The sequence below is a fragment of the Danaus plexippus genome (assembly GCF_018135715.1).
Source record: "Danaus plexippus chromosome 16 unlocalized genomic scaffold, MEX_DaPlex mxdp_31, whole genome shotgun sequence".
Taxonomy (NCBI): domain Eukaryota; kingdom Metazoa; phylum Arthropoda; class Insecta; order Lepidoptera; family Nymphalidae; genus Danaus; species Danaus plexippus.
In genome coordinates, this window is record NW_026869852.1 from 130986 (window position 1) to 158368 (window position 27383).

The 27383-nt window shown below is 31.4% G+C and overlaps 1 protein-coding gene across 2 annotated transcripts in view; it reads left to right on the forward strand.

The window, feature by feature from the left end:
• Positions 1-27383, forward strand: part of LOC116771838 (semaphorin-1A) — a 211917-nt gene that overhangs the window by 8417 nt on the left and 176117 nt on the right. For both annotated transcript variants that reach the window (XM_061528299.1, XM_061528300.1), the window contains exon 2: positions 10286-10581. In XM_061528299.1, the coding sequence (XP_061384283.1) occupies positions 10485-10581 (97 nt within the window). In that variant the 5' untranslated portion in view covers positions 10286-10484. The remainder of the gene's footprint in view (positions 1-10285; positions 10582-27383) is intronic.

Here is a 27383-nt window from a genome sequence, read left to right on the forward strand (position 1 = left end):
AACCGAAAAAAGTTTTGACATTCCTGTTTGTCAAAAATCTAAAACTATTTATTTAAAAGGAGTAAATCCAAGTTATATTATCGCTTAAGCCTTAAACGGATATATGTAACTTGTTATTAATTTTTAAGCAACAATTCACTCAGTTGTCCGGCGTTAGAGAGTTATGATGATTGTAGTGGTTTTATACGAATCTTTTATTACAATGTTACTTAAATAATATATAAACTAACCGCCATTTTGTGATTACATTGACATTTCACTAAATGTCTTTTTCTGTACGCGCTCTTGACAGATTAAAATAATGCAACTAATTTTATATTTTAATTAATCCATAGGTATTTAAATATCCGACAAAATAAATCTGAACAGTTATCGGCGAGGCGATTTAAATCTAGTTAACATAAATGAGTATCGGAACTTCATGTTGATAGTTAATTATAATGAAATGGAATCTGTGAAACAGGCGCCGTGCCTACAATCGAATGTAAAAGGGTTTTTTGAACAGTATAATAATAGTGAGAGTTCAAGGACAGACAGGCGCCAATTTCAATATAAATATTATTGCAGTGCCTCCTCGCTAAACGTAGAATAACATTTGCATATTTATAAGTGAACAACCCCTAGAAAACATTGAGAGAATTGCTGTAGAAATCGGAAGCGTTTTTGACATAATAGGCTTTACTGAAATATCTGAATACAGTTCCAATGTTTATTATTTACGTATTTATTAAAAAAATTACGACAGAGTTGAATCGTAATAAATGTTCTTTCTTTTCCTCGAGACAGAAACAGTATTAGATGTAAGAAGAATAAACGAAACCTGTTGAGATTTTAAAGAAATGTGAAGTAACTTTTTATGAAGCATTCATGTCGAGAAGTTGTTGAGGAGATTTCATTACCCGTGTCCGACTTCTTCATCAGACCTTAATGGAATATATAATACTTTCCATTTTTAATTCTCTTTAAATAAATACATATATCAAACTTATTTTTCTGAGTCCTTACAAGTTACATAAAAGATAAGCGTACATCGTACTTAAAGGGTTATAATGACATGTAGATTTCTATATAGTTATTGAATGCGATACTTAGAAAATTAATTTTATATCCAAAACCCGTCCGAAACTATTTAATTATGCAATTATTTGCTTTTATGAGCTCTGGCTGGGGTCAGTGTAATGAGATTTTCTATAGTAATAATAGATTATTGGATCTCGTTCTAATTGTAGTTGTTCGATCGTAGAAGCAGCGTCTACATCTCTGCCAGAAGTTTCACGTCATCTATTGTTTTCTGTGTCTATTGAAGTGGGATCAAATGAGTTTAATTTACTATTTATATAGAAAATGAACGAATCGATACTAAGCCATGAATAATAATATTGTTCGCGTGAAAAAATTGAAGCAATTTAACGATTAGTAATCTGTAGGATTAAAAAAAAAATACATCTATAATATAAAAATAAATCAGTTATATCGACCAAAAAAATCCTAGTAAGTACATTATAAGTAAATTTCTTGAAATACATGCTTGAAATTCTAACACTATACAAAGCATTTTTTCAATATGCAGCTATGATTCTAAAATTCCTAACGTCTTTCAATATGCATGATCTAAATTCCAATACAGCGACTGGGTGCGTTATGGCCCTCAAACAAACAGAATTACAAACTGTATCTTTTTATTATATTAGGCAATAAAAAACAGCTCGGTATAGCGAATCGCAGAATCCCTTAGCATGGGGTGTGTAAAATTTTATATTGTAATTTATTTTTATTGACTTTGCGATCTCGCCTTAACTAGGGATAAAATAATCACACGAGTTAATTAAACTTGTGGAGGGCAATGTGTCGTTTCAATTATTTATCGTCCGTTTTGTATAGAAAATGGATTTTTTTAAATGTGAATTAATTAAAAAATCGTAAAATTCAAACTAAAAACATAAAATTTCACAGAAAGACTGATAAGAAATAAGCATTTAGCAATCCAACAATTCTTTCTCTGACCAGAAGTTGTCGCAATCCGATACGTTTTTTACTATGTCCAGTAAGGCCTCAGTAATACGACACTCATGATTTTCAGCGCAGTTGGACTTTAATTGAACCTAATGGGGGTGACCATTCCTTCGTTTTGCCCATCATTCTGTTTAGAAGTGAAACCACAGCTTAGACGTCCATTTACACTTTAGAATGTTAGTAGATTTAAATAAAAAGAAATTTTATATAAATAAATAATTAAACGTATAGTTTGGAAAAAGGAAAATATTTTAGCGGATATCATCATTATTAAGCAACTTCTTAAGACACGCAGATTCGTTAGGGGATTCCCCTTTACCTATTAAGACAAATTTAAATATTTATCACACACTTTACATGGGATTTGAATTTGTGAAAAGTCAAAATAGTGTTAGTTATTTTATTACTTTGATAGTATTCAATACGTATGTTATGTCTCTTTGTTATCCCAATAACCACTCAGGAATAATTTGTAAAAAACTTTTTTCCTTGAAAGTGTTCCCGAGCTAAAAATCAAAAGGGAATAATTATAACAAATTCTGTAACTAAGAACAAACATAAAACATATTACTAATAATGGTTCTTTGTATTTTTTTAAAAATATAAAATAAAATAATATTACTAATTTTGATGTAAAATGTTGAATAGTTAGTAGATTTCAAAAAGTAAATTTTGTATGGCTTAATATAGGGATCGCGAATTAGAATGTTATGAAAAATGATCAGCTAATAGTAAAAATAAAGATAATACTGGATATTAGAAAGTTTTTAAGAGATACATATATATAAAAAAAAACATTAATTATAATTAATTTACCTCCAGTCATCGCTTTTGTTTGAAATGCCACTGTTATCGAAATAAAATACAAACACATAATTTAAGGAGGTTGTTAATGTTCTTTACAAATGATTGCATTTCCAGTCTAGTTAATTCACCGAATTTAGTTTGCCATTAATTATCGATAATTTTCTTTATACAATCGTATAATGACATTTTTATTTTGTTAATTAGGTTAATAGTTTTGCTCCTGTTCGACGCAGGGTAATTCTGTAAGGCTTCTGTAACCCGATCCGATATCGCGACGAACCTCTTAACGGAGCAAAATTAACGACATCGTCTCTTATTAACCCTTGCTAAGCGCAGACTCTATTTTGGGAACTACCTCCCTAACCGTATTACGTGGCGGAATAATTTTCTTGCTTTTGCAGTTTATAATAATAAATTTTAATATATATTTTATGTTTATTCGCTGGTATTTATTTTTTTTAAATATTGTTATGTTAAAGTTAAAGAATTCTTAGTGTTCAAAAAGCTTTCGTTTACAACGTCTTAAATCTTAGCTTTTCATTAGCGGGATTTTATAATAGGGTAGTACGTTATACGAGATAGCAAATTGGCGTAGAATAGCTCTCCCGCATGGGAAGTTTCTTAATAATTCTTTTTCATACAGTTCATGAAAAAGCTTAATTCCTCTCAGGTGGAGCTAGGCGTCTTGGCGGAAAGAAAAAATCAAAATTTAATTAACAAAGTTATCTGGGAGCTAAAACACAAGTTTCGGAAGAAAAACGAGCGAACTGACACGTTAATTTGATTCTCTCGAATTACAGCCGGTTGAGAGAGCGTAAAGGAAATCGTGGTTGGAATCTAAAGATTCGATCTGATACCTTTCTTATACGTGTTTCTTGATAATAAAATTATCTCCGTCTTTAAAATACAAACAAGTACAAACAACAAGAAGAAACAATTGACTGTCTCAACTAATTCTGTATATTATCAAATCGTTATCAACTAAAGGATTCCAATATCTTATTTCGCCTATCCCGTACTCTATTCAGCAATTTGAAATTAAGATTATCATTCTCATTGAGCTCCCTAACAATGTAACAACCAAACATACCAAAGCTATTGTTATAGCTCTCTGTAATAAACCTGTCAAGTTACTTACGCGCCAATGGATAAATGTATTATGGCATTACTTGTATAAACTATGGAGCATGATGGATCCAAAACTATTGTAACTCGCTCAATAGATAACGTGATTTGGCACAAAGAGTTGTATGAAAAAGCGGTTTGATAAAATCTGTTTTAGTTACTGCGTTTTTAATAGTCAATTTTTAAGTTGTTCCATTCATGACGTCGATAATTTTATTATACATTATTACTTATTTCCTTGTTAATGTCACAATACATGCTATAGCAATATAAGTATCGAAATCTATTAAATTTTAAGACGTATACAGTGTCTTAAACAAAACCTTTTCAAGTGTTTGCATTATATATATATATGTGTATGAGTGTCCTTCAATATCTTTATTAACCTAGTCAAATACATAGTTTATGTAACAGTAGCCATGAAGTCACTTGTGACTAGACAGTTTACGTTCCTGAGCGTCTCTTCCGTGTTTACTTTCTCAAGTAAGTGGGGCAGTGGATCGATGTTGGTTAGGTTATTCAGCAGTAAGGTTCGACGCCACTTAATCCGAGATGTTGCACTTGCTGAGATAATTTCACGCCAGTCTACGTCAGTCCGGTATGCCGGGTTGCTATCAATTCAATTTCATACCTAGCTTCGGTTGTGAACTATCCGTGCCTTTCGAATAGCATAATTCTGTGAGGCTTTTCTTGTGAACTGTATTGAAATGATTGGAAATCGTTCGTTTTATGGTTTGTTATAACAGCTATCGAGTTTTTAGTTTAAAGCTTCCGTAATCCCTGTACTGTTTTGTATATTTTTTTATTATTTCAATTGTCCAAACTCACTTTCGAGTGTGTAAATTCAATACATTGGAACAAGCCCGTTTGTTTCTATATCGGAATCGCAAACTAAATCATTCAATCGCAATGCGTTCAAAGTGATTGTTCAATCACTAAAATAAATTACTTTATGAGATGGATTTCATTGAATACTATATTAAATAACAGATAGTAATTTATACAAATTTATTTATACAAAAGGGAATACAAAAATCTTAATGTAAAGTGAGTTACCCTCTACGTATATCAAATGAAATCATACTAAACTATTCGCTGTAACGATTCGATTGACGATCTCTGCACTGCGATGAAATACTTTTGACGTTATAAACCGAAGTTAATGGATTTGTTTCAATTTTATAACGTTTTATGGCTGTTTGCCAAAAATGTTCCAAGTATTGGCATTTTCACTCAGAATGTTTGCTCCATTTAAAATACGGGATGATAAAGTGATTTGTTTTCTTTTTATCATCGATTTATGTTGTATTATTTATTTTTAAATAGTAATACCTTAAAGAAGCATAGTATCAAGACGTAGCCGGCTAACTGTAGGTCTGGATCGATACTCATATGATTGTAAATGTAGATTGATTGGCTCTTACTCTCCTTTCTTTTCACGGGACTGCATTGGCTCCATTATGTCACTATTCTGTCTGATTTAGGGACTTCAATGCAATTTAGGTATATGCTGATTTAACATACGAGGGGTGAATCTATACTAATAATAATATAGGCGTCAGTAATCATGGTTGTGACATATTTTTTTATAACAGGTCTACATTAAATACATATTCTTTTAATCACGATAAATTCGATTGATCCAAAAAAATCCTTGCCGTAACATTTAAACATCAGTCATCACTTTGTTACCGTGTCTTTCTTCCCTCAAAGTATTTTTTTATGCCATGATAGATGTAAAAATAGAAAAGCTAGATCTGAATAACAGCGACAAACTGTTCAAGCAATTTGATCATCGCTACTCAATAAGCATTCCAGCTATTAAATTTTTTTATGAGTGTTGCGTTTGTTAGTGAAGTATCAAAATTGACGGATCCTGTTTTCTTAATCAACTTCTGATTTTTTTCTTGCCGAACTCGACTTCAAACTCGACGTCAGTTTCAAAATGTCGTTAGTCAGTCGTAAAAATCCTGGTCCGCATGAAGCCTTTTAATATCGCCCTTGTAGTTTTTTATTCCTTGTTGAGCAAGATTCTTCGTTTCTACTTCTTTCAATAGGATACATGGAAAGATCTGACCACTATTCCTTTAAATAAGATTAACTTTAAAGTCATTGTTTTTGTTTAATTTTAGGCAATTAATTATGTTTAAAATAAATAACATTATTGTGAATATTACATTTTATTAAATATGACCTGTTTTCACATATTTGTGCTAATATTTGCTTGTTATCTTTTAATTGTTTTAGATATTTGAACTATTTATATAGAAATCAAATTTTATCTCAGTTAAAGAATAGCTCTGTCGATTCGCAATATTTTACTTATCATTTATTAAGGACGTAACGACGCTTTTAGGTCAAATGTTTCTGATATTAAATTATGATAATGGATCACAAACGATATTTCAATTCAAGATAATTTTGCTGTTTATTCTATAGTTTTAATTTTTCTTTATATATCACATGACGTGCTAAATATGATGGATATTTTTATTGATAAACATTATTTGAATTGGAGCTGTTGAAAAAGTTCTTATTTGTTCTTTTCTACGTAGCAATATAAGTTTATAAAACCCCCATATATCTTTAGTAATACCGAACACCTATCCCTAGACTCCAATTTGCATAGTAAATATTAACGCAAGGTTTAGCGATGCTTAATACCAGCATTTGAACTAATCTTCCTGACAACATGGCGACTATTGTCTTTTTATGACTTGAATGAATTAATTTTTATCCTTTCTCAAAGGCTATAATTATGTAAGTGTCGTTTATTAAGTAAAGTGCTTAAATTATGTTGTTTGGGTTATCTTTTGCTTATTAGTTTTTTTACTTCGAACATATTTTATTCCTCAATTTTCTTACCCACAGAACTTTATACATTTTTGTGTATTTTAAGACCGTTGTCTATAAATATAAATGCAAATATAAATACGTGTATCTTTGTTTAGCTTACTAATTGATTTCGAAGGTATAAATACAAATTATAGCATGCAATTGGTTCTATTAAAACGGAAAGCAAGTAATATGGTCAGCTGATGGCACCGCATGCAAACAATGCAATTAAAAGTGTACAGAAAGTTCCATACGCGCTCAGCCCTATTTGTATTGTGGTCTCAGTGCCCCCATAAAACTGCTTTTTGTTCACTTAATTCTACCTTTTTTAATATCGTCATTTTTTGGCAGGATATTAAACGTTTCGAATATGAAATATTGCATTTCAGACGTGTTGTGATGTTTGAATTGTTTACTTAGTGCGGTCTTATGTTTTTAAACTAGTTGTTATCCGCGTCTTCGGTCAAGTGGCTAATATTACCTCGTATTAAAGAGATGTAATGAGGGAAAGTACCCCATGTGTTATAATTTATTAGTTACTTTAAAAATAAAAACTGTAACGCAATCGGTTTCGTAGTGTTTGTCGGTAAAAAACGCATACATTCTTGTTTATAATATTAGTGCCTTTATTCGTCGGTAATATTTTACGTAATACGTACGTAATACGGTATTTGTTCAGTTTTGATACAATTAAATATATATTTTTCTTTGGAAATTTAACCATTGCTTTTCACATATTTGTGAATGAGTTTATATCTTATACATTTTCGATATCTTATGAAAATTTAAATGAAACAGTTAATGTTATTTTTTATTTATATATTTAGAAAATATTTTTTAAATATTAATTAAATTCTTAAATATGTTTAATCTGTTTATGCAAAATAAAACTCGCCAATTAATAAACAGACACGATTCGTTTCATTAAATTTTAAGGTTTATTATAAGATGTTTCCTTTGATTTTTTTAAATCTCAGTTTTCTTGCTTAAAATATCTAACCTGAAGTACAAAACATTTATTATTATAAGAATATGAATGCGATTTTAATAAAAAGGAATAAAAAAACTAAAAGCAGTGACATTTAAATATACAAAAAACATGACGTCGCATTACGTATTTCGTATTCTGTTTGACTTTTATATAATTGTTCTTGAGACCTCGTTATGTTTGAAGAAACGGATACTGAAGATAAAAATTCATGTAACAAACATTAATAAATCAACAACAATAATTAAAGTGCTTTACTTATAATATTTTATAATAAGTTGAATTGCAGCAATTTATTTGATAAACCATTATATAATACAAAGGTTCACTATATTTATTAAGGGCGAAGTCGTCTCATTTATATTTAAGTATATTTTCCCCCGTAAGTAGGACGCTTCGTGATTCTTCACCAAGTTTCAAGTCTGCCTTCGTTGTAAAAATGTGTCAAGTATTCTCGTTTTATTGTGAAAAGCATCAGCCCTAGACGTTGCTTTGCCACAAATCAAGAAATACGTATGAAACGTGAAACCAAGCCTTTGTACTGACACATTAACTCTTTGCATTATCTTTCTTTTGGCAGAGAATGCGGCTATCTTTTTGTTTGCTATCTTTTTGTATTTTAGTTTCTTAACTTAATAACATTGTATTCTCTGGTTATATTGTCTAGTTTATTTTATAATTGTATAATAAATGTCATTTCTATTTCATCTTAATAACTTTCTCCTTGAGCTTCGTGTTTCGTAATGGTAGCAGTTTTAGTGATCCCATGGGGTCCGAGCTGTAAAGTAAGTTCAGAAACTCCTTTTAATATAACGTATCAAATATAATGATTCCAGATACTAACGATTTTATAATAATTTCAATCTTATATCATCCAAAATTTCTTTTATGAGAATAGAATATATTTTTTTGTGCACACGATTATTTCATCTAGATAGCACTTGAGGCGTATGTCGAGGGTTTTTTGATATTTGAAGCTCTTATATTTCGTTCGTCGTTGACCACTTATGAAAACTGGTTTTATTATTTCTGTATTCGGTGTGCCAGGTATCTAAGTTAAGTTGGTATGAAAAAATTATGCTGTTAAAATCTCATTGGCTTTTTCAAATACATTTTGAGTATATAGTTTTAAGTAGCTCTTGTAAGGAATACGCCAACTCTTAATATCGTTATATGAACTTTTGATTTCTCTCATTGAAAAGTATTTAAGGGAGTATAGAATTTCTCCTCAAACCATATTCAGGCTCATCTTATATTGGATGTAATTGGATCATTATACATCCTAAATGTGAGAATATGCTTTCATTTATATTCGAGAAACTTACACGTGGAAAGTTATTAATTTTAATTACTTTCGTATCTAATACACCGAGTTAAGAATTGCGAAGTTAATTTTTATTAAATATCTTTATTGAATTATATTAAAGTTTTTATTAAGCTCGCCTTCAGTGAAAAACTTTCTATCGTTCTATTAATGTACTAACTTGGTATAATTATTGAGAAAATTTTAATTAATGGAACTTAAAATAATATGTTTTCGTAAAATGTACTATATTTTCATAGAATAATGATTTATATGTTTAAATAGGCACGTACCAGGTACGCACCAAACAAATATTTGTTATGTTTGATGTTCGACAGAGGAAGTTAATTCCATACATTGTAAATGTACAGAGGGCTTCCGATTTCATTCACTATAAATGTTTATTTTATTGATTTTCACACGGCCAGACAACAATGCATCTCCTCATATAAAGGAACAAAATTACTTTGACACAGTTCTAAATTCCTCGAATAAAATTATCCGGGAACAACTTTGCCGTATTAATAATAATGAAAACGCTACCGAAGGACCCCCAGTGACGAACAAAAAGTTTTTATTTCGATAAAGTTGCAGTTCTTTTACGTGCCGCAGGGAGTTAGAACTTTGTTTTACTAAATTATTATTTTTTTTATGCTTACGCCATTGGTTTCGTTGCGCATTTATTAATTTTGATACGACTGATAAGTTTTGCGATGCGTGTAATTAAAGAACATACAAAATAATAAAAGCACATCGTATTGTTGTTATGGACTATAAAATGAATTTTCGCAAGTATGTTTTAAATAAAGTTTCATTATATTGTAATAAATTAAAGTTTTGTTTTACTCGATACCCAGTTTTAAACGTCCGCGATGAGAAATGTAGCGGTATAGAGCGGTTTAGAAGTTCAAAGTTAGTTACGTACTTTATATAAAACTTTTTTATTCTATAAATAAAAAAGCTATTTGATGCTGTAATTACGTGATCAACCTCAATTGATGTTGAGAGTCTGTTTATATTTTTTTCGAAGGGGAACTAATGGGAGCTTTGCCGACACTACGTCCCCGTCATCAAAGTAATCACAGGCTCGCAACGACTTCACGAGACGTCGCTAACAATTTTTTAAACAACCCGAAAAAACAAACAAAAACCCTTACTATTAATTGCTAGGTTTATTATATTATGCAGTTTTTTTAAATATTATTACGTCGCAGGGTCGAAAACCGAGGGTTGGGGTGAGGAGGGCTGCGACACGTGCGTCCGCACTCCGCAGCTCGACGCATGCGAGACTGCGGGGCGCCGGCAGCGCAGGCGCGCCCCTCGACCGGTTCAGTCTGCCGCCGGCCACCACGCGCCCAGCCCGCTTCCAGCGCCGCGAGTGATCCATGCGAGTGATGACGAGTGACTAGTGCCATGATCGTGATCCGCTGTGCCCTCTTCGCGGCAATCCTCGCCGCCGCCGCAGCCGCCTGGCAGGAGAACGTCCGCCCCAAAGTCTTCGCTCAACTAGGTTGGTACTGAACTGAATCAAACAACTATTACTAACGAGACATGTCAAGTGCTCGGTAATGAGTTTAAGTTTACAGTAATGCTCAGTAAGCCCTTGTTTACCTTAGTTTGTTTGATGACATCAACGCGACGCGTCCATAACTCACACCGATTGTTTATTTTGTTTACGGTCTGTTATTAAGTATCTATACAGTCTTACGAACTGTCAATTGTAGTTTTCTGTAGTTGAACAATTTTGTTCGTTACTCCGATCATAATATACGGGTTACGTATTTTCCTGTTAGAATCAAATAAAACACGGTCTTACATTAAAAAGTTTTGAAGTTTAAAACTTTGATATAAACATAAACAATCATTCCCAACGGGACTTAAAGATAAAGTGTAAATAACAAGTATATTGATTTCAAAACAGTATAAACAGTAACGCCGAATTGATCCTCGTGGCAGTCAACTTTTTATAGTCACGTGATAGTATCCTGTCAGTATAAAGGCGGAGTGCACAACTATAGAGCCATTGTTTTATTGTGCAGCCTGCAATGCGGGGGACAGCCACGTGACTCTCATTAGTGCAGTACAAAGCGAAGCAGTTTGTTCTGCGTTTTGCAATGTTACGCCCGGATTAGCGATGCGATGTTTAACGTACTGGATGAAACTTTGACTAACTTCTGTATTATGAATACATTTGTATTATTCAGCACCAGTGGCGCAGAAAAGTTCAGTTTTGGATTGGCATGTTTTTGAATTGGTCTATATATAGCAGCGTATAAATATTGTTTTAGGGCGTATCATAATATCCTTTTGAAGTACGAGACGGTAATTTGAATAATACTGCATTTAGGCTTATAACTCTCACTTTAGATGTTATTTTTTTTCACGTCAAAAATCTTTATTATATTGCGACTATTGAATCTATTAAAAGCAATCAAAGTCGCCATTGAATATGGGGATGTTAAAATTGGCCTAGTCTAGACAGAGTCGGACGCGTATCCGTCCATTGTCAGTTATGATTTCGACTCCTATATGAAATATTAATGATAATATTTATATGCATCGTTTTGCTTAGACTTCTTTAGAAACCGTTAGTCTCAAAACACATAATACATTGACAGTTACAAAAAGAACCTATTTCATACTTCCACGGGCTATCAATTCAAGACCTTTTTTTCTAATTTTAGGTCAATGAATGATGATGCTTCTAAGTCTTTCATAATATCACTATATCTACGACATCAATCCCGTCATTAAATCACTATATAACTCACAATTACGATAGATTAACTAAATAAATTAATTGCAATTGGAAGTCAATCAGTTGAAGTAAGCGGAGATGACGAATTGAGTTAATTACACCGTCATAGTTTCTGTTTGATGCCCGGACACTACCAGAGCTCGTGTCAACACCTCTCTGGTAATGTGATCCAGCAATCCAAACTGGAGGGTTGAAGCTGACCGCATAATGTGGTTTAATATAGCCACGATCAAAGGTCTGTATGGAAATCAGAGATATAAAGCTTGCCTTTATTACATCGTTATTTCCATACATATTTGCTTTAATATCAACATTTCGAGATGTTTCGGTAAACTTGTTTTGAATACGTTTATCTTATTTATTTACTTGACGTTTCACCCCGACAAATATAACTTTTTTTCTGGTTACTTTTGTGCTTAAATTTTTTATGTGTTCATTATTCGTTAAAGCATAATTTTTATTTGAATCTAACTTCTCAATTTTGTACTGCTGTTGCCTTTGAAATAAATAATGAATCACATCTATCGCACAATGTAAGAATTATTGAAAAGAATGCCTAACAAACTTTTACTGTAAAAAATTAAATTCTGCTTTAAACTGTCATTATAATTTTCTTACTGATATAAACATACTGCATTATGTTAAGGAAAGTGTCACTATTATTAAGTTTTATAAGGAACAATTTAGTACTGTGATAAGTAGTAATAATATTATTTCTAAGGTTTAGGAGATAGCGGTTGTAATCTAACTAACCTAATTTGCGGCTAATGTTACTGCACTTCGCATCCGACGAAAACTGATACAGTTATTATTCTCAAAGCATATCTCAGGGGGATTGGTTGCATTTATGTAAACTGTGGACATAATGGAAATAGAGCATCTCTAGATAACATAATAATTTATTATGTTGTAGGAGTAGTGTAAATTATCGAATATTGTGTTTCCCTAGAAAGTAGTTATTCTATCATGGACGTAAGAACACTTATTGTTGTTGAGACCGGTTCTCGCAGCTGTGGGTAGATGAGCTAAGGAAGTTGGAACGGTTACTTTGCAGGAATTCTAATCAAATAAAACTGAAATGGTTAAATTTTGAGTGATGCTGTTTAATAACTCTAATATGAATGATATCAAAGTGATGATAAACATAAAATTTATAGTCCAACGTTTTTAGAGTGTTTATGTTCTCTAACAAACTTTATGAGCTTTTATAACAGATGCCGGCTGAACCTCAATCTAAACGACTTTATGATGTGGCATTATGGTTTCCTACACCCTCCATTGTACATTAACTGTTAGAATTATAGAACATTCAAGAGTGTCATAAAATATCCGTTCGCTTACCTGAAGAAGAAATAAATTACTTAACAGGATAATGCTTTTATATCCCAGAATGTTTTGTACGTGTCGCGTTTTGCCTTATGGGTATTTATTGGGTCATTCGTCAGGAACCAATACTCTTGGGCACAGTTATGTGGTTGGGGTGCATAATACCGCTGTGACGCTTGTTGTTTATGATTGGCCTCTCCCAAACAATTTATTAAGTTTTCGTTATGGTTGACAGGGAATGCAGTACGTTAAAATTAATTATATTTTTATATTGTCTTGAGATAAGAATAAGTTCGGACATCGTAACTAAATATGTCCAAAAAATCAAAACTTCGTATAAGTGCACTTGATACAGTTATTGGAGTATTTAAAGTTGTTATTAACTCAAAGCACGCTTGCCCATAGTGGTTAATGGAAGAAGGGCAAAAGTTCAAACATTATACAATCACTGTTAAATGATGTAAATTAACCGGCAATACAATATAAGTTTTATTGCGTGTGTTATAGGGTAAAAAATGAATTGTTATCTGTAATGCGGCTGATATGCTAGATGTAAGCCTTAAGTGGGTGTATTAAGAAGGAACACTCGCTTGTGAATGACGTTATTCTTCGATCAGGAGCATGACACGCACGTGCGTGCGGCATTCACTGTTGGTGGGGTGAAGGGGGCCCAGCAGAATGGCGCCGCCTTGCGGGAGTGAGACAAATTTATAACGATGTTCTTCTTCACTCAGTGTGGGATCTAATCCATCTTTCGTGGTATTTGGTGTAGCGTTTCCTGACCAAATTAATATCATCGTAGAATGGGAATGTTCTACTGCAATACGCAATACTTTCTGTTCTAATGTATTTAATACAAGTTGCATTTTGTAAACAGAATCTTCAATTGTTAATGTGAAATTACTAACGTTAATACATTTTATTTGCTTCTTATCAAGTTTCATAAATCATGACATATTCAAATAAAGTTCACTAACACATGTGTTGATTTATGAATACTTTTAGAGTACAATAGTAGATAGCAGTTAATTCGTTTGAATTAAAAAATCAGGTAGACTTTGAATAAGGTAGATGCAGCAGACTGTTTTTATCGAATCTTTGTTAAAGGAGAAAGTAAATATTGGTTCAGTTAATGAAAATATTTGATGAAAGTCTCAACGGCAATGCAAAGCAAGACTTTTTTTTGAGATGTCTGTGCGAGTGTGTCTAGCCCATTGTGATGCAGTTTTTAAATCCGGATTAAAAGGAAGCTCATAATAAGCCCGAAGCGGGGTTGTAACGTTGGGACATCGTTTGTAGCAACTTTGCTATAACGTTTTTCTTTTGTGTGGAATGAAAACATGAATGAATTGCACAATTTGAAATGGTTATCCTTTTTTTTTGAGTCGAAATTATTGTTTACTCAGCTTAACTGTTTCTATTTTGCATATTCTGAGAACATTTTACAACTTAAAAATATGAAATGTTAGCTTCCTATTCGAGCAATTTCGTCTTCGGTGTTGCGATGCAATAAACGCTGTGCTGTTTATTATTTTGTTACCTTTATATTTTTTGAAAGCTGAATTTTTATTGCTTTACACTTATTATAAGTGACGGAATATATTATTTTCTTTTTATTTCCATCAAATTGACGATTTATATTTTATGGCTTATAATTAACGCGACTATGAAATTTTCATTGCATATTTATTATCAGCCCTCACATGCAACTAACCTACTTGGCAACTACAAAACACTACTTATTTGAAATGCACCGATGAATAGGTGGCAGTCAATGGGTCGTAAGAAATGTGCCAGTCAGCACACTATGCAAGTGAAATGGGATTTAAGACCAGTCTAATGGGACCCTCACACGATAGGGCTGTTAACAGGTAACAGATGACGTAAGAATTGCAACCATATAAACAATTTCTTTAGTATTATTCCTCCCAGAACTTTGTCATTTAGTTTGTTTTATTTACTTAAACTTTTTTAATTTAAAAACTTCATGAAATTTAAGATTGAAGAGTTAAATTCAGTTCTGTTTAAGTTTCGTGTAGTTTCTGTTGCTACACTCTTACTTTAAGGATTATATTTATTGCTTTAATTAAAACGTACATACATATTAATAAAATAAAGTTTTCGAAAGTATTACGTCACGTTCTTAATTGGTACTATTTAGGGCGAAAGCACAGCAGATGTATTTTTACATACAAATCAATGTCTCGCTCTGCTGGGGTATTTGTGCCCAGCGATTGGTTCATTAATAAGGCAGGTGGTCGTACAATATACTTCGCAACAATGCAATCCTGAGGGTGGCTTCGGGCTTTCAATTGAAAAGCATTTCTCTTTAAATTAATATTTATTTATGGTTCTGTTTATGTTAAGTAAAATGTGATAAAGTTATCAGAACAGATGTTTCAAATTGATGTAAATTGTATGGGTCTTTGTTTAAGATCATTAACGAAACGGCTGAAACCAATGTATGTTCTATTTCTAAACGTTATAAGACTTTCCCTGAACACTCTCTTTGAAAATTTATCAATAAAGTTATATATGCAGCTGGTAATTCACTGACATGCTATTCTTCTATTTATTACTGTTGTTGGTTGCATTATTATGACGTCATATTTTCTTTGTAGTTATGATAAACATCAATTCTCTCTAGAGTGCTCCATTGAGACATATTTGTGTATGTTGCCACATCCTCCGACCATCTGGTTTCTTAAACGTAAACATTTCTATTCGAAGCAATTTAACATTCTATCACATTTTCGCTAACAACATGACTAATAAAGGCAGGGAACATAATAACTAATGTAAGAGATTGTATTTAGTGCCCTAAAAATAAACACTCCGTCTCTTTCTACTCTTGAACTTGACTCGAGTTCGACGACCTGTGCGTCCGATACTAAATTATATTTAGTTTCAAGTGAAGTAACATCTGCATGTGATGTTATTGTTATTCATTTTCAGAGTAAATTTAAACTCTACATAGATGAGAAATTTCTCCACGGCTTATCATCGGAACATAATAAAATTAATGATCATTTTATATACATATAATAAAATATATTTCTTATATCTAAATGTAGAATTTACAATAATCGTTGATGTCAAAGCCAATCTTACAATTGTCGTTCCAAATAATAAATTACACCGCTTGTACTTCGTGCCTAATGACTGCAAGAAGATTGCTCGAAAATATTCTTGTAATAAAGTTTCCATTTGCGTAATACATAGCAATATGTTATGTATATATTGATACGCTTTCATTCCTATGGTATACTAGTTATAGTATATAAGCTATAAATCTTTTAAATTTAGTACGTCATATATTTTCTACCTATATAGAGTTCCCAACGAACTGGTTGTCGTGACTTTTATGTCTATATCTCGTTCTCATCGATTAATTTAATGGAAATACAATTTTCTTTCACAATTTCTTTTTTTCTACAAAAGACTATGATTATTAAAAAATATTACAAAATCATCGTATTTGAATCTACTAATAAAAATAAGGAATAAGATTGTATATACATTTTATTTATTATTAATACGTAGATAAATGCTTCGAGATATTAAATACTTCTGGTTAAAGTATGTCAAAAGAAACATTGCTTAAAGAAACCGACTACCTATTATTTTCATTATAAGCCTTTGTTTTAAAGAGGCTAATTGCAAGTCTATCGGATATTGATTTTTCTATATTTAGCCAGGCGTCTGCGGCGAATGTGACCGAAATAATTAAACTGGTCCGTAATCGTTTAATTATTTTAAGTTGTTACATCGCTGATGTGTTTACGGGGGTCATTCCATTTTTGTTCTTCTAACCGACGTTTAACATAAAGGATCACTTTATTTATGTTTTTCAATCTTCACAGATACTATATCCTTACTTGTTAATGATAACTAATATCGTTATAGAAGTTTCTTATAGAATTATACATTTCAGAAGAATATGGTTTATATAAGAACTAAAACCACACATTGTAAATCGAGCTATCTTTCGGAGAACCTTTTGTTTTGTGTTTTACGTAGCTATGTTCTGATGTTTACATCTGGTTAAAATTCATCTGGCAATAATATAAATAATGTTTTATTTCCTTCTCAGACAAAACAGGTTCATATCGATCACATTTCATTGTCATTCCGAAATTAGACCAATAGAGTCTCAAAAGAAACTATAACAAAACTTTAAAGCCCTGTATGCGCCCTGCCTCCCACTCGCGAATTATAATTTCGGAATGGTCATTCGGGATCTTGAAAAAAGTATCCTAAGTTACTTTTTATTACATCAGCTACCTGTCAATATGTCCCGTTAAACGCGGTTCAGCCATTTTAGATATTAGCCAAAACAAACAAACACTCGTATTGTGTTTACATATATATAAAAAAATAGGGGTTGGTGATAAAAAAAGCAAAAATTTAGGGTTGTATGTATTTTTTGATGTCACATTATAAAAAAATAAAAACAAAAAATTTCGTTCAAAAATTAAAAAAATAAGTTTAAGGGTGAACAACCCTTAACACTAAGGGGTATGAAAAATAAATGTTGGCCGATTCTCAGACCTACTCAATATACTCGCAAAATTTCATGAGAATTGGTGAAACCGTGTCGGAGGAGTACGGGAACGAACATTGTGACAAGAGAATTTTATATATAAGATGGACTAAAATAAGGTCTTACCTTGGTACCGTAGGCGGAGTAAGAAGGTTTGATAGGTCAAACCCCGTTTTCCTTAATTAATCCCATAGTTACTTTTTAAAAATAGCAGTAACTGACCTTATTCTCTATTTCATTTCTATTTCATAAAAAATATTATTGAGATTTTTTTTTATAACTTTTATATAATTTGATAGCTCCTTTCCAGCGAACTCTTAAGAGTGTGAATACTGAATAAGTCAATAATGTAAATATATAATAACGTTATGGAATAATTGAAACAAGGAGTCGTATAAAGATATCACAAAGTATATTTCCAAGTGTCGTTCCGAATTCATATTATTATTAATAATGTAATCTGAAATTCACTGTAAATTTATACTGATTTCTCTATATTTTCGAAATATGAAATAAATTAAGAATATTTTTTTTTTGTTATTCATCTTACAGATATTTTTTTTTCTGAATATATTAATTATATACTATAAGGCCTCCTTGGTTCAAAAGCGTAACGTGAATATTTATGTGTTATAAGAGAAAATAATATTGTTACAACAAATTAAATTACTTGAGTATTGAAAAAATACAAAAATATTTTCATTATATTAAAATCTGTGAGTAATAATGAAATTTTAATATATTGATTTTAACAGGCAAGAGAACAAAACACAAGAAGACGTATGGAAGTAAATTGCAAATTCAATTTTGTTTGTAAAAAATTAATCAAGCAATAAAATTATTACTTTTATAATTATGCTTTTTTTTTAAATATACATCTATGTTTCTTTCAAAGTTAGATCAAAATAGCAAATCGTTTTTGGAAAATAATAGGCCATTATTATTTATTTTGCTTTTAAAAATTTCATTTTTATTTCATTGAAATTGGAATTGTCGATTCAGGTTCAGATTATTTTATTCTTATTTGTATAGATTATTTATATATATGTTGTTAAAATTATGGATAATTTTATTCATTACGCACGGTTTATCTCCGACCTTAACTGTCTAATTCTCAACGTTAGTTTGGTTTTCCAAATTGATACGCATCTTTATTCGCATAAGACTTACTTTTTATGTAACCATTTAAAAATAATTTTCTTTAATAAATTATGTGAATTTTGTTGAACGGTATATTTCCCGGCAAACATTTAAATATAGTACCAACATAACAAATGTATATGTTGAAATAATAAATTAATAAAATAAAACATAGACAACCCTTTTGAAATGAATTCAAATTGTTATATTTAGATATCTTAAAAAAAAGACAATTTTAATTTATCCGTTTGGGCTGTACGATGTCACAGACAGATAAACAAGTCAAATTATTAACGCTCTTATGGTCGTGGGGGGGCTATAGAAAAGGACAGGCTTACTTATGCATGTTCCACAGATAAATCTACCGTATAATTCATACAAAAATATAAACATTGTACTAATTATAATTTAATTTAAATAATTTTGTATATTATCAAGTGACTTTTAGCTGTTTTCTTATAACGCCTCTTTTGCCAATTATTTTCTAGGGCAAAATAACAACCTTTTTATTATTATAATCGATGTCGTATTTGAACATCACGTCGAAATTGATTCTCCGATTTTTCAAACTTCGGTGATATTTCAATTAAATATGTAACATTACAAATGTTAATTTTAGTAACAGTTTGTCTTTTTTATTTAAAATTTCGGACAGTTTTCATAGTTACAACAGGCAATTTTGTGTTATAGATTTTAAATATGAAAAATTTTGAAAGCAGGCTTAATACGCGCTAACAATACTGGAGATAAATATAGTATTGTTTAAATAAGAAGCTTAAATGAGACGAGACTGATAAACTATAGATGATGATAATTTTAAAACAATCAGGTAAAATTAATAAAAACTTCGAAATTAATATCGCAATGCGTATCCGTAAACCATTATATACGCAACTGACAAACCAAGAATATAGTTCATTGGGAATAACTTTGAGAATGATTTCCTCTTACAAACTCGACTTACGCTTACTTACTTCCTTAGTGACATTGGATTAGTTCGGAGATCATAAGTTTGGGGATATCTCGGTGAGATTAGTATCATTAGTCTGTGTTATATAATATTATAATCTTCTCATAACATTTAATAAATTTTATTCATATAACTTTTTATTCGACTTTTAATACACTAGATTGTTTTCATTAATTAATACGAGTGCTATAATTTTAAGCAGCTGTTATTATATTCATTTTATTGTTGCGTCACGGATACAAATGTGACATTTTATGACATGTCATACGTAATTGCTTTGGTTAGACTTACGACCTCCCTTGGGTTAGTTAGAAATGGTGCTACACAATTATAGTCCGTATTGATATGATGAATCCCCAGTTATATTACACTGTTTTATTACTGCTAGATACATAACTAGGTTGATGCGTCCGTCGTAATTACATTTTGGCTGTAAAAAGCATTTAAAAGATATGGGTTTTGCTCGCAATTCATTATGATTAAAAAATGGTTTTACTTATATTATTACGCTAAGCGAACTAGAAATTTTTTTGAGCTTAAAAATCATATAGCTTTTTTTTACAATTATTTTGTATCTCGAAATTATTCTATGTTTAAAATTATTTCGCTGTACTCGGTAATTGCTTTTCACATAAACAATAATTAAGTAGACTCACCAATTAATTTATAAGGGCAAAACTTACTCTGCGAATTTAGAAATTTAGGTTCTATTTCGTGGCATTTAGGTTGTAAACAGCTTGGTTAGGTGATATAAAAACCAATTCCCACATGAATGATCGGAGTGGGGTCAAAGTTGATGGTAAAAAACTGTGCACAGCAGCTGTTTGGCACATGATGGCGATGGAAAAACGTTTAATAAAACTAGTGCTCGTTCATTTCTTTCGCTCTTATATTTTTTCTGACGACTGAACCAGGAATCCGCTCGTTTAAGGAATTATTTTTATGGATTATCGATTTGTCCTGTTCTAATAAGTTTCTTATGTATGTAATATTCCAAATTTTTTTTAATTATATTTTTTTCAAACGTTATACCGTTTAAATATAATAAATATAATAATGATTTTTTTCTTTGTTCCGGATCTAGAAATTTCAATGGTTCTGAAGTTAAAGAAAAGTTTAAAACAAAGTTAGAAATTTAAGAATGAATTTATTCTGGAAATCGATAATTACGTACCCTAAAATTCAACCCTTAAGCGATAACAGAGTTTTCAAAATAAAATAAACTTTTGCTTAGTATTTGTGACAGTGGCCGAGAGTTTTTATTAACTTTGAAATAAAACAGCAAGGGACTCTTTATTAAAGTGATAATAATTTATCAGCCCTATTGTTTTTATCAGGAAAAAGTGGGGTATTAAAATACCGTTCTTTTCCTCAATATTTACTTTCATTTGCTGAGAAAGTCACAAAGTTTCTCTTTTCATATCAAATACAAAAAGGTAGGGAAGGAAGAAGATCAAGGATACCACGATTATTCTGCAAAAAAATTGTAAAACAAGCTGACCACATTAAATTAAAATAATACTCTTCGAGGCTCCTGTACTTCATAGCGTCCTATTTTCACAACAACTGTTTCCCATTGAATGTGTACATTCGCAACTATCCTCAAACGACTCGAGCGATCTTAATTACTGACATCCGTTCCATGTGATTGGTCCCGCATTGTTTGTATTCTCTGCTAACAGGACAATTGCACATGCACTTAGAATGAGGCTGGTTATTAATACCTACTGTATGCCCATCACAGGTCATTGGCTTTTGGAGGGCCAAGCCTGTTATTGGTAGACACTAGTTGTGGTGTGAGAAACAAATGGTTACAATTAATTTGATTAAGGACCTACATTCCGAATTGTTGTTTGTGTTGATTGGCATGCACTTTTCGTTTATATTGCTTGATGTCCAGTTTTTATTGTTTTTAACATATTTTTTATTTATATATTTCTTGACGTGGCTGGTGTTTATGAGATGGAAATAAAGAAATTTTGTATAAATATTGAAACACAACTATACGGATAATTTATATTTAAACAAGTATTTCAATACATGACTCCCTATTTCCTTCATTTAATTTCCAAATACTGCCAGTTGTGTTCGAGGGTTATGTTTGCACAGCTACATAACACCGTTTTGTAACATTTGTCCAATACCCTAGGTTACTAAATTCACAAAGCCTTAATACATTTTCGTGAAAAAATGCTACGTCAGTGTAAAAAAAAACACAATGGTTTGAGGGCCGACAATACGTCCCTTCCAGTTGTGAACTGATCACTCCGCGGTCCTGAAATAACAAATGAATCGAGAAAACCTCACCCCAATGCGCCAGTTTAATGTGATCCCCTCGTCTTCAATGAAAAGCAATCGCCAACTCACCAGATATATCCCATCTCAATTTATGAAGTTATACTAACCCTTGTTTGAGATTATAATACATACATTATTATATATTCCATTTAAACAAAACTTTAATTAGGATAGTGCTTTGTATAGTTCATTCAACTGTTACAAACATTAATGCCTTCGATTTCAGATGACATTAAACTTTTGCTTTCTACATCAAGTCGTTGGAACGGTTATTCAGAAAATTTAATTTCCGTAGACAGATCGAACAATTTTGTTCCGATGTGGTGTCTGTAGCGTAATTGGGTCAACCCGACGGACAATGGACTCTAACAATGTTATTATTAGTAGATCTCTTATTCATTCGTTCGAAGGACTTATCAATCATATCTTTTGCGACAACTTCTGAAAGAAGAGTTATTGTGATAGAATACTGAGGAATGGAATGAAAAGACGTAAATTTGTTCCCAACGGAGATTATGAGATTTTCAGTTCGCTAAAATAGCTTTATGGATGTCACAAAGAACACATAAGATCAGTATGCATAATAGAGTTTCAGATTGAAGATTTCTGATCGTGGAAGAAATCCAATCAATAGTTCAATTTACGCAAATCGTTCGGAACGTTCCCACTAAGAGATCTTCGTTAATCTAACCAATAGATTATATTGGCGGGCTAATAAAGGCTGACAGAGATCCGCACCGCTCTCAATTACTTGCTCTGTGATGACTGACACAGAGGTGACTACGGTTACGTTACTAGACTCGTTTAGGACTGATGAATAGTGAAAGTGTTGGATTAAAATCACAAATGGATCAATGACTTTATTATTCAATAAAGTGATATTTGATTCCTAAAATTTTATGACTCTTTATTTTCTGTATTGCAAAATAAAAATGATATTATTATCAGTAGTACACTGTTCTGTTTTCATTGTTAGATACACATAATAGAAAAAAGATTAACTTAATTTCTGTTTTAAAAAATATGTAATTGAAATTCCTAACATATAGTTTACTTTATTTATTGTTTGAACGGACAGCAAAGCAAATATTCGGAAAAAGCTAAGTATTTCTCAGTTTCATACCAATAACCCCTTACAATGTGAAAAGTTAGTCATACAATGGAGTTATTGTGAATCGAGTAAACAGAGGGCGTGCGGGTGCTTCAGCCTCCTCCTCTCCTCCCCCCTTACCCATGAATGATCCTACACGTGATCAAAGATCGCACGACCACGCAACGTTTTGTAATACGATCTTTATTATAATAATAGATCGTCCTAAAGTAGGGCGCTTTACTGATAACACACGCTTTAAACTATTACTACAAAATTGTGTAATAGTATTTTTAAGACAAAAAGGAATTTTTGAGAACGCGTCGCGGTATAAATAAATAGTAACAATAGTTTATTTATTATTTTAATCTCTGCATTTATTTTGTTACAGTATTTGCCTTAAAACACTTAAATTAATTTCTTATACGTGTGTGTGTGTATACAAACGTAAATTTATTAAAAAGTATATCCTGTTGACTTGCGTGACACAAATACCTAGCGTGTGTTTTCAACGCATTCTTGGTACAGCCGGTTTACAAATATCCGGCATAGCCTGGCGGTTTTGCTTTTTAAATTTTTGTGCTTCCACAAAGTACACAACATAAGCGGATCATAGGATTTCGCATAAGAAAATGAGAGGTTTAACGTCTTAAGTTGTTTGGAGCGTTTCGGAGATACATCTTAATCTGTCAATGCGATCTTTAATGCGTTTGTATATTTAATCTGCATTTGATGGTTACAACTTATATTTGCATATTTAGGCGAGGGATTAATTCAAAATGTACATCTGATTATTTGTAAAACGTTAAAATCTTTTAACACGTATTTAAAACACTCCTGAATTTTTTGTACAATATCAACGGTGTTTTGTGCGAAGGATCACTCGATAAATTGGACAAAGGAATTCCTTCACAAAATATCTAACCGTTACGTCAAATTCTGAACAATAGATGCGTATAGATTTCAGTTGCTGGACGTTTTTGAAGTTCAACAAACAATCAATTTGAAGATAGATTTGTGGGGCATAGAAAACATTCAATGTATTGTCACTGTAGAAGGTCCGATCTTCCAAGGTCCATGTTTGAGACATTAATTCTTCTAAAACCTTATGAATTGAAAACAATCTAATCTAATAAATATGATATAAAATACATCTAGATATGTTAATATCGAGCTTGTTACGAAATATCGCAACTTCGTGGTGGCTAGCCGCGTTCCAGATACTGACTCATGGATTCATGCTTCGATGCTCCCCTTCCAAAAATATTCAAACTTTAATTTGTTTTTTTGTGTTCTTTATATGTTTTTTTTTTTAAATATACCTGGCATGAATTCTAATTTTAAGGTCACCTGACAATGTAAATGATTTGTTTTTGTCTTTTTATATATTTATGTTTACTAATAATATAATTTTAATATAATTAATTTGGTATTATTATAAAACATTGTAACTGAAAACAAAAAAAAAAAATAGACGATTCACCTAATAAATTCGACAGTTAATAATAACAAATTCGGGTAGAAACAAAGTATTAATTTACTTAGAACAAAAACAAGCGAGACTTTCACAGAATCTCAATATTATCTTGAAGCAAGTTGCTAGCTAAGCTGGTTCGAGATATAAAATATTTGTGTTAAAAAGTTCTGCGCCCTTAGAACAAGTCTTCACGGCTGAATGCACTTAACGTTAGCTTTCGCCCGCATATATTCAACATGTAATCCTGTTTATTTTCCTGTATGCCAGTATTTTTCTTTTGACCTTCTGTTATTGTCGTCTAAATAGGTTTTCACAAATGGACTGACTGTCTCACTTTTTTCTTTTATAAAATGCACCAAAAGGTCGCGCACTAGCATTTTGAATATTCTTGTAGAGAAAAAGAATTGTAATGTCAAGTCACCTTCTGAGGAAGAGGAATGTGATGTGAATGTATGTAAAATGAGATTTTTTTTTCATTTAAGGGAATGTTTTATTTGTACTTGAATATAAGTTTTATTTTGGTCTAAAGGTCTGATACACATATTTTTTTCACTGCCTTAATTATTCACATACTTCTTATTATCTATGTGCAAAAATTCTGTTTATGTGGTAGATAAAAGTTTGTTCTTAAATAAGAAATTTAATGCAAACTGAAAATTTATCGGCAGTTGGAAGACGTGGTGTTAATATTTCTATTAATAAAGATGTGGAATATTATAAGCGGACGTGAAGATAATATTCAGATTTTTTTATATGAATGTTAAGAAGTCGCATCTTTATTCAAAGTCCATTCGGTGCAGGATGCAAATCCGGGTAGAAGATAGGATGTTGAGAAAAAAGTCACGCGCCGGTAGTAAAAACTAACGTAGCTCACTGATTTGCCGTTTGTTATGAATTCTATTTGTTTCATGGCATCTATTATACGGACGAGTTAATACTATCATTACAATTAATATTATCAGTCTGAAAATTTTACATGTTTATTTTAAAGTTCAGCATTGTTTATAATGTATGAGTTATTCTAAAATAATATTTTGAATTTGTTCATAATATTATCTTACATAAAACTCAGTCTAGAAACGTTATATATTCTTCATTGTGTATAAAATATACATTTGTACTTTCTAATTGGCACTTCGTATTCCGTAATCACTAATAGTAATTGAAAAGCTGTACTTTTAAAATGATTGGAAGTTCGAGCTACAATTTAATTATTTTTTTTGAGTCCTCAAGAACTTATCTGGAGTACGGGTCACCGACAAAGAGGACGAGTATTACGTGACTCTGTGAAAGAATGCCTTATAAATCTCTTGGTAGGTACCAGTTAGAGCAATTGAAAAAATCAGTGAAGTAATAAATTCCCAGCAATCTTCCAATAGGTCCACGGTGCAATGTAGGATACGCAATATTAAAGCTTAAAAACAAAAAAATTTAAATGCCGTTAAAGAACCTCCTTTTGCGGATTTCTCTTTGGATATTTATTGCATGTGTTACAGTTCAAGTATTGGAGAAATGTGATGATGTTGATAAATTATTTATACAATAAGTAAAAAATCGAGTTCAGAGAACAACAGAGGAACAAAAAGCAAAAAATAATAAACTTAAATACTATATCCTAACTTATCCTGTCAAATTAAAATTTTTAATGTCTGTACAAAAATCGACTGAACACCTAATTTAGATAAACGAATACTATTTTTATTTACTTTTCAATAATCTAATTTAATGCCTTACTCAATTCAACTCTATATATATATATGTTTTTACATCTAATCATTTGTCGGTTTTCCTCATTTTTTTTGATTTCTCTCAATTTCTAGAGGATCCCCTTATAAGATCCTGACTTGATGACTATGGAACCACTTTGGGAGGAGGGGGTGTTACTTTTCAGATAAAAAAAGAATATCTTAAATCGGTCCTGGAGTATTCGAGAAATCGGAGCTCATACATAAAAAAAGATAAATACGAATTCAAAACTTCATCCCTATTTGAAGTCGGTTAAAACCAATCATAAACGGTTTGTTGTTTAAAATTCTTATTTGTTTCGTTTACAGATTTATAATTTTTGTTTCTTATTTGTTAATTTTATTAAAGATCTATAAAAACATGTAATATACGACTGTACAGAGCGAGTAAGTTATTTTTTTTAATATCTTTGATTTATAATCGAAGATATAAGAAAATGAGACCATAATAGAATCTAAAAAAATGAGAGAATGGGCATTATGTTTTTTAAAAAAAGGAAGAGGGGAAAGATTATCAAGGAAAATAAAAATTCGATTAAAAGCTCGAATTGATATCGTTAACGATAAAATTTTACGCAATACCGAGACGTTTCTCGCTATCGGAAACTTGACAGTGACTGATCGCTGGCTAGTGAAGCCTCCCCCCTCTACACCAGCCACCCCCCCACCACGGCCACTCTTTAGGGAAATTTCTTAAATGTGCCGAATTAACTGCTCTATTGGGATTTCATATTAGGCTAGCAACGTGGAAATTTACAAATAACCAAATAAGCATAAGCCCCAATTTTTCAAGGGGACAAATTGTTTTTATGGTTAGTAAGTCATTTTATGTGACAATTATTAAATATAATATGATTTGAGGTATAAATTTAAATGATATGAAGTTGGACTCTTTGGAGTACTTCAGTGGTTGCTACCTAAGCCTTACTTGGGGGCTCTCGACGCAACTTGACGGCGTTCAGTAA